Source organism: Triticum dicoccoides, chromosome 2A, assembly GCF_002162155.2.
Source record: "Triticum dicoccoides isolate Atlit2015 ecotype Zavitan chromosome 2A, WEW_v2.0, whole genome shotgun sequence".
Lineage (NCBI taxonomy): Eukaryota > Viridiplantae > Streptophyta > Magnoliopsida > Poales > Poaceae > Triticum > Triticum dicoccoides.
In genome coordinates this window covers 156973681-156982434 of record NC_041382.1, presented here as the reverse complement: position 1 = coordinate 156982434, position 8754 = coordinate 156973681, and the positions used below count along the sequence as shown (strand labels likewise).

Here is an 8754-nt window from a genome sequence, read left to right as displayed (position 1 = left end):
GCACGAAATCTTCGACTGCAGCTTTGAGACCCTTCCAAGCAAAAAGTTTCTTGATGCGCTGATAGGTTGCAGTAACACCAGAATGGCCACCAATTACACTGGCATGAAATGCACTGATCAACTTAGTCTGTAGTGCAGTGTTGGCACCTATCCAAAGCTTGTTGTGACAACGAATCACTCCTTGTCACGGTTCATACCCCTGATCATCTGGACTGTTCAATGCCAAACGTTGGAGCAAATCTTGATTGTCCATGTCAGTTTCGTAGGAATTTGCAACTTCTTGAAGCCACTGTGGTTGGCAAACTGTCAAAGCATCTACTGAGAGCAGGTGACCGACTCGGGATAGCGCATCCGCCGCGCCATTGTTCGGGCCGCGCCTATATTTGAATGAAAACTGAAGCCCCACCATTTTAGACATCGCCTTGCGTTGGATCTCTGTTTCAAGTTGCTGATCACCGAGGTGATACAAGCTTTTGTGATCAGTGACAATGACGAATGGGGCGAGCTGGAGATATGGACGCCACTTCTCCACGGCCATCATCACAGCGAGAAATTCTTTCTCGTAGATGGACAGACGTTGATTGCGAACACCCAGGGCTTTGCTAAGATAAGCAACTGGGTGACCATCTTGTACTAAGACTGCTCCTATGCCCGTGTCACACGCATCGGTTTCGATCCAGAACGGGCGATTGAAATCGGGAAGGGCCAACACCGGTGTGTTCACCATTGCCTCCTTGAGCAGATCAAACACTGTTTGAGCTTGTTCGGACCAATTGAAACCCTTCTTAGTGAGGAGTTGAGTAAGCGGCTTCGCCAGAATGCCATATCGAGGCACAAATTTGCGGTAGTAACCTGTAAGTCCGAGAAACCCGCGCAGCTCTGTTGCATTTGTTGGTCGTGGCCACGCTTTCATGGCCCTTGTCTTGCTTGCATCTGTCGCGACTCCCTCACGAGAAATCACATGTCCCAAATACTTGACACTGGGCTGGGCAAATGAGCATTTGGACTGCTTCGGGTACAGTTGATGCTCGCGTAGAGTGGCAAATACTATGCGCAAATGCTCCTCATGCTCTTCCAGGGAAGGACTGAATACCAAAATGTCATCCAAGAAGGTGATGACGAACTTGCGATTCGGACCCGAGAAAACAGAATTTATGACGCACTGAAATGTGGGTGGTCCATTTGTAACACCGAATGGCATGACCCGGAATTGGTAGTGGCCAAGATGGGTTTTAAAGGTCGTCTTCTCTTCATCGCCTTCTCTCATCCGTATTTGATGATAGCTTGCACGCAAATCAATTTTGGAGAAGAGCGTGGCGCCTGCCAGTTCATCCAATAATTTGTCAATGACGGGAAGAGGGAATCTGTTCTTTATCGTCACTTGATTCAAACGCCTGTAATCCACGCAAAAGCGCCAAGTGTCGTCTTTCTTTTTAACAAGCAGTACTGGGGCACCGAACGGGCTCATGTTGTGTGTAATCACTCTAGTTTTTAACATCTCACTAACCTGTCGCTCTATTTCGTCTTTCTGCAATGGCAAGTATCGGTATGGGCGGCAATTCACTGGTGCGGCCCCTGGCTCCAGGGTAATGGCATGATCATACTGTCGGTGCGGGGGCAGCTGAGTTGGTTCTTCGAAAATGTCACTAAACTCTGTCAGAATTTTCTGAATTGTTGGAGGAATTGGTTGTCCAGAGTCTGAACTTGGTTTGGTCAGTTGAATTTCAAGAAGTGTTGCTCCCCAAATCTCGTTGGAATCATGCATTTGCCACAAGGTAGCTGCATCCATGGCACCGAGAGCTGGCTGACCATCTGATCGCACTCCTGTCAGATGCACTGTCTTGCCTTTGTCTTCAAATTGCATAGTTTTTAGTTGCCAGTCACACTACATCGGACTGTGTTGGGCTAACCAATCCACACCCAACACTGCATCATAAACTCCTAATTCTAACACACGCATATCTGTAGTGAACTGATGCTCTTGGACACACCACTGCAGCCGGGGCACCATGGCCGTGCAATTCAATCTCTGACCATTAGCGACGCGCACTGATATTGGAGAGATGTTAGTGGTTGCTGCACCAATTCGAGCTGCAAAAGTAGCATTGACGAAGCTATGAGTGCTTCTAGAATCCACTAGCAACAACATGGTTTGATTGCCCATCGTGGCACGGAGACGAATGGTTTCCGCAGTTTCAGTTCCTTCGACAGCATGTGCAGAGAGCAGACAACACTCGGGGTTCCCGGCTCCATCCGGTCCGTCCAACAATTGCAATGCCCTGACAGCTTCATCGGATAGCACCTCCCCATGATCACCCACTTCTATTGTAAGCAGCTGAGCTGACCGTTTGCACTGATTTTCTCTTGAGTATTTGTCCCCACATCTGAAACAAAGACCATGATGTCGCCTATAGTCGCGAAGTTGGCGTTCGTGGCCAAAATCGTCAGTAGCCGGTTTGGGTGTCAGAACAACACGTGCTGGAGGTATTGCTGTAGTGGGCAAGACAGGTGCTGGAGGGGGGCGCCCGAGTGTTGGCAAGGTACTTGGAACGGGCAGTGGCCGTCCTGCAGACACGGACGAAAACGAGGACACCGAATCTCAAGTTCCTCCTCCTGAATTCGAGAAAAGACCATCGCTCTTTTGATGCTGGTAGGTGCCTGAAGACGGACTGCTGCTCGGAGCTCATCCTTTAGGCCCAACAGGAATTGGGTGACAAAAAATTTAGAGCTGAGAGAGGCATCCAACGCTAGCAAATTATACATGTGGACTTCAAACTGTTGTCTATATTCTGCCACTGTCCCTGTTTGCCGAAGCTGCAGCAGGTTGTGCATTGTGGACTCAAATTCTTCAGGACCAAACTCCTCCACAATTGCACGGCGAAACATTTCCCATGTAATGTCTGTATGCATCTGACGAAATGCTCTAAGCCAGAGAGCGGCGTGGCCATCGACGTAGAGCGCGGCAGTCGCCACCCAGTTGTGCGGCGGCACCCTGTACAGCTCAAAATAAGCTAAACAGCGATCCAACCAAACACGCGGTGCCTCACCATCGAACCGAGGGAACTGATGCTTGGGAGGATGGGCCTAGTACTCATCGCGCGTGACTGGCTGTGGTCCGCGCTCCTGCAGTCCAATCTGATCAGCGGGACGAGGAAGCAGAGGCAGCCCTTCGTTGGTAAGCCGCGCAAACGGAGTCGTGCCGATGATGACTTGAGGAATTGGTACGGCGCTCGGAGGCGGTGCGGGACAGACCTCCGGTGGTGTCGGGGCCTCCCGTGTTACCCTTGGGCGTGGCGCAGGGGCGGAGGGATCATCGACTTGCGAGCCCGTCGATGGAGCCGACGAAGCCGACGGAGATGCAACCTTGCGCACATCATCGACCTCTGCCTGCCTGGGTGAGCCCGATCTGCTTCGACAAGCTTTGTAGCTCCTGCGAGACTTGAGTGTTGAATGTTGTCTGCGCCTCCGCCCGCTTGTCCGCGAGCACTTTTTCCTCGTCAAATCTGGAGAGGAGCGTCTCCATCAGGGCGGTGAGGTTGCTGGTCTGCTCCCCCATGGCGGCTAGTAGTTGCCGCGTCTGCACAGAAGGTTTGAAAGGCGCTGTGGCTCCCGCCCCGAGCAGATCGAACCCCGCGTAGGATTTCGCGCGACCTCACCGGAGTGAAATCACACCTACGGCGGTGGATATTACCGATCCGGCCAAGGGAGTATGGGAGTCGCGGTGGGGGAAAAATCCGACAAATTGAAGGCTCTGATTACCAATTGTGACGACCGAACCTTGGAAGGGGATCGATCGCACAGAGAATTTGGGATGAGGAGAGCAGACGATGAGGCGAGGTAGGAGAAGGGGATTGAGATTCAGAATGAGAGAGTTCAATTGCTCGCTGACAAATACAACATAGCAAGAGACTTAAGTAGTTGCTTACACACGCTTGGCCACAGGCGGCCCAAGACGCCCATTGGGCTCAGCCTAGTTACCCTTCTCCCTATTTAGTCCACTACTACACAGGAGCAGGTGTGACACGGCAGCCCCTCCGTTGCCGGATGATGACTTTCTTGAGTGGTGGCCGGCGTCTCATGGTGCGACGCCGGCAAGGCGATAGGTAGGCATATCCTCACTGATCATCCTCACATCCTGGCTCCTGTGGAAGGCTCGCAATGCATGCGTCTTCGACATGGAGCAGTCGTCGATCCTGCGGGTGCTCAATAGCATTCGCACATAGCCGAGGACTTGGGCAACTGCTGGGGCTACCGGGTTAGAAAACATGATCCCTGAGACGTAGGCCATGCGTTTGAGGACGGTCAATTAGGTCGTCGAGGCAGTATAGCTCACGCCATGTTCTGTGCGATCGTGTCGCTTGTACTAATGATCAGTTTGAGGACGGTCATTAGTACAACTCTCTTTCTTCTCTTTTGCGTATTCGAGAAAAAAAATGTGTATTTGCATGGATTTGAGAATTTAGATATGAGGAGTGTGGTTGTCTGACAAGAGACTTGAGGGGTTGTCCGACACTGTCCTGGGTCATCCGAAGCGAGTCCGCGAATATCTAAAGGGCCGGATTTGCCAAGTACGGCTGTATATGCTCTTATAATGTTAGACCATTGGGCGACGTCGCGAGACTCGTAGACAATGCCAACATAATAATGTTCAAAAGGGTATTCATTTTTTACATCGGCTACAACACCAGGGTACAAGTACACATCCAACAAGCATGCATTGCTCCACAATTACATACCATCATCCACGGTCTACTTCCCAGGAAAGAAAAAAATCAAGTTCCACCAGCGATCTTCTTCCCCGTGGTAGCACACTCCTCGGATTAGTTGCTAACTCCCACCGTGTTCCTTACTTGGGGGCAAAGGCCTAAAACGTAACACCAAAAAGGGTCATACATCAGTACCCAAAAAATCATACATACACACATATATAGTACCAATATAATGTGTAGCATACGCGTACCCGGAAGATGGTGGCGTGGCCGGGGTCGGCGAGGTGAGCGAAGAGGTTGTCGATGGGGCCGGTGCCGGTGTACTCGGCCTGGAACCACGCGCCCATGACGGCGAGCATGGCGAGGCGGCCGTTCTTGATCTCCTTGGTGCGCAGCTCCTTGAGCTTCTCGGGCGAGCCGGTGCCGTAGCCGAGCGGGTCAAACCACAGACCACCGGGGTACCTTAGGTTTCCAACACGCGGAGACATCACTTGATTAGCCCCATTAGTACAAGGAGAGCCATGCACGTGACAAGTTCGCTGACATATGTGTGTGCGACTGTGCGTACCCGACGTCGGTGCCGGTGAGCTTGTTGTTGGGGAAGATGGGGTCGGTGTTGACGCAGCCGGGCTTGATGATGTCTGCCCACCGGCGGCCCTCGGCCCAGCCGATGAGGATGAGCTCCACGATGAAGAGGGTGGTGGTGTCGGTGAAGTACTCCTGCTCCCCGGCGGTGTACCACGACGGTGTGTTGAGGATGCCGATCTTGGTCAGCAGCTCCGGGATGAAGATGCCCGCCGCGCCCAGCATCGCCCACCGGCAGTGCACCAGCTCCGCCTGCACGTTCCACCGCAAGCTCTCCGGGTCGGATCCTACACCGCAAAATCGATCAAAGATTGTTCATGTCGATCGATGTTACCAAGAACGACAACAGATCACACTAGCAGGGATGAGATGTGATGTGAGAGACTGATCAGGACTTACCAAGACCCCAGGGGTCAAAGCCGAAGTCTCCGGGAAGGCTGCATCAAGAACAACGAGACGCACACACACACGGTCAGTGTCAAGAGTCGATCGCAGCATATTTCGGCATGCATGGGCGCAGCGTGTCCGAGTACCAACCTGCCGTCGAGCCACGGGGGAGGGGTGCTCCCGGGGAACCAGATGGGCCTCTCGGGCGCCGCGGCGCGCACGGCGAAGGACGCGCGCGACGCCGCCGCCGCCTTGCCGGCAGCGCCGAGGAAGGAGCTCCGGGCGCCGGCCAGCCCATTACTGGGGAGCGCCGCGACGGCGGTGGCGGCGGAGGAGGAGGAGACCAGCGCCATCGTTGCTGCACCGGTGCGCTCGCTGGCTGTGCGCGTGCGTGGTGTGAGAGTGGAATTGAGCGTGTGGTGCGCGCGGCAGTTTATGGGGATCTAGGCGCGCGGCGCCGGGTGGCCCTGGCTTATCCGGGAGGAGATAGCGAGCGCGGCCGTGGCGTGCCACGCGGCAGGGAGAATCCGATCCCCTGGCTCCGCCGCGCCGGGGCCTTGCTGACGTGGAGGCCATCCCGGGCGCGACCTGATGAAAATCGGGGCCGAGGCTCGCGATTGGACGACGTGCTCCGCATTTGGCACGCGAGTTGCAGCCTTCATTGTACGTACTATCGGCATGATGATATGCGCCTATATCCACGCAGATTTTCTGTTTAGACAATGTATGTGTCCACGGAGAAAGAGAACATGTATCCAGAGAGAAATGATAATGATTTTTTTCCAAGGAAAGACTGAATATATTACCCTCTTTGTCCCATAATATAAAAACGTTTTTGCTCCATCTCATAATATAAAACGTTTTTACACTAAACGCTCTTATATTATAGTACTAGCTAGCAATAGAGGTACAGTCACAACTCATGGCCTCCGCAATTTTAATGATTAACGGATAATGTTTGGTTATCGAGCGGTATTTTTGGTTATCATCCCGTAGCAATAGTATTCATGGCCTCCGCAATAGAAATACAATCACTTCTCTTTCATTCTAGAATCTTCTATATTTAAATTATCTAATTTTATAAAAAAATACCGATCTTTTTTTAGTGTATGGTTTACAATGCACAGCCCTCACATCACAGGCACTTCTTATTTATTCTAGATTCTTCCATACCTTAGTTCCCTCAAGTTATTTTTTCTCCTAAAAGAATTGTGATTCAGTTTTACATTATGATTTTCTTGTGTTCAAGGCTATGACAACACCTTCATAAATTTCATTTGTCTTTTTTTGCGAAATAGATTTCATTTGTTTTTCAAGATGCAATACTAGCTACTCACTACAATACGGGATACCTAAAGACAACTGTGATGTATATATTTCACATGAGTTTCGTATTATACCCGCAGTTTTTAAATATTTTTATAACTATAATCTCATGTTTAAGCTCCTACATACTTTGGTATTATACCATACTAGCTACTCATCCATGCTTTCATTAGTGGTAAATGAGGGGCATATGTGGCGAGACCAAAATATTTGTCGTGTGGCAAGGGTCTTAAAAAAGTTCGAGGCTCCCCCAATTAAAGAAAATTTTAGTTCCTATTGTGGGTTTTTTTTTTTTGGAGAAATGTCGATTACAACACAAACACATATAGCACACACTCACACCACTACATACATGCACTTGCGCCAGTAGCAGAGGACGGAAAAAAAAAGGCAAGGCTCTCAAGCATAACTCCTTGTATGCAAAACCAAAGTAGGAGTAGTCCATACACATTTCATGTGCATAAATACTTTGATGCGATCCTAAACATATAATAACGAAAATACAATGGAAGTTCATGACCAAAATACAATGGAAGTTCAAGGAGGACAAGAAGCGGCTCGTTCTGACGGCGACAATGGTCGTTCGGTGGTCCATGGACCTCGACGACATTTTTATTATGTTTGAGGTGTTTTGTACATCTGATTTTTTTTCGCGAAAATAAAAGAGGACAAGAAGCCGAGAGAAGTAGACGTGGGCTTTCCAAGTACTCCAGCTTTAGGACATCCTCGTGTCCTTCGGCAGCGGCCACATGGAGCGCGTCAGGTTGAGGCCACCAGCGTTAGATGTTGGCTTTAGTGTGAGGTCTGGTATGCGGCCCCGACAATCTGAACCCTTTCATCAAGTTAATATGAGTAACGACCGTTGTTGCTAAAATGATGACTTCAGAGTTATTGATGTATTACTTTATAAAAATTTAATAAATAATTAATAAAATACCTGCATGCGTTGTCCTGATCATCAAAGAAACACATGGAACGTGTCGGGCGTGTGTGGCGCTGTTGACGAGGAGGAGTTCCGCGATGAGGCACCCGCCGGATGCCAGTACTTCTGGGCGCCAGCCTCAGGCGCCCCTCCTGCTGGCCGCCAGGAACGCGCCCCCGCCCCCAATGCGCGTCGCTCCGTGGCCGCTAGTGGCTCCTAGGGTTGAGAGAATTTCTTATTTGGCCCTCTCTTAAAATTTGGTTCCCTTTTTGGCCCAAAATTTTGTTTTCTCCCTTTTTTGACACTCAAATTTCAATTTGTTCCTTATGTGACACTTCCGTCAGTTTTATCTATTAACGGTGTTAAGTTTGACATGAAAAGACTGCTTTGCCCCTAGTACAGTATGTGAACAGATTATTTACATGCAAACACAAAGGTAATGTGATATTTTCTTTTCATGTTTGAATAAGTAAACAAAAAGGTATTTATATGACTAATAATAATAATAATAATAATATGATGATGATGAGTGGAACAGTGATAAATTCATTCACCCCTATTGTAGCATATTAATTTGTACACATTAAGCTTCTTATAACTTCTATCTGTTGGTTCTAGTCTTGGTCGCGTGCATTAGTACTACTAGTAACTAGATGACACCCCGCGCGTTGCTGCGGGAATGTTTGCTTCAAAAACATTTCATTAAACAAGGAAATACTCGTTAGCAATATATGGTTGAATGAACATAGCATAAGTGATAATTTCTAAATAACTTAATGGATTGTGGGATGCTAACAATAAAATGCAATATTGTTCAATAAAATC

The 8754-nt window shown here is 49.5% G+C and overlaps 1 protein-coding gene across 1 annotated transcript; it reads right to left on the bottom strand.

The window, feature by feature from the left end:
• Positions 1 to 4624: 4624 nt before the first annotated feature.
• Positions 4625 to 6079, bottom strand: LOC119353969 (chlorophyll a-b binding protein 7, chloroplastic-like). Its single transcript, XM_037620674.1, has 5 exons — positions 5832 to 6079; positions 5694 to 5731; positions 5278 to 5581; positions 4961 to 5171; positions 4625 to 4864 (listed from the first exon to the last, which is right to left on the bottom strand). The coding sequence occupies exons 1-5, from the start codon at positions 6032 to 6034 to the stop codon at positions 4847 to 4849; spliced, it is 774 nt and encodes a 257-aa protein (XP_037476571.1). The 5' UTR covers positions 6035 to 6079; the 3' UTR covers positions 4625 to 4846.
• Between the last annotated feature and the right edge of the window lie 2675 nt (positions 6080 to 8754).

Coding starts and splice junctions, on each gene's coding strand:
- LOC119353969 (XM_037620674.1), bottom strand. CDS start 6,034: ATGGCGCTGGTCTCCTCCTCCTCCGCCGCCACCGCCGTCGCGGCGCTC. Junction 5,732..5,831: donor CCCCCGTGGCTCGACGGCAG/GTTGGTACTCGG, acceptor TTCTTGATGCAG/CCTTCCCGGAGACTTCGGCT. Junction 5,172..5,277: donor CTCACCGGCACCGACGTCGG/GTACGCACAGTC, acceptor TGGAAACCTAAG/GTACCCCGGTGGTCTGTGGT.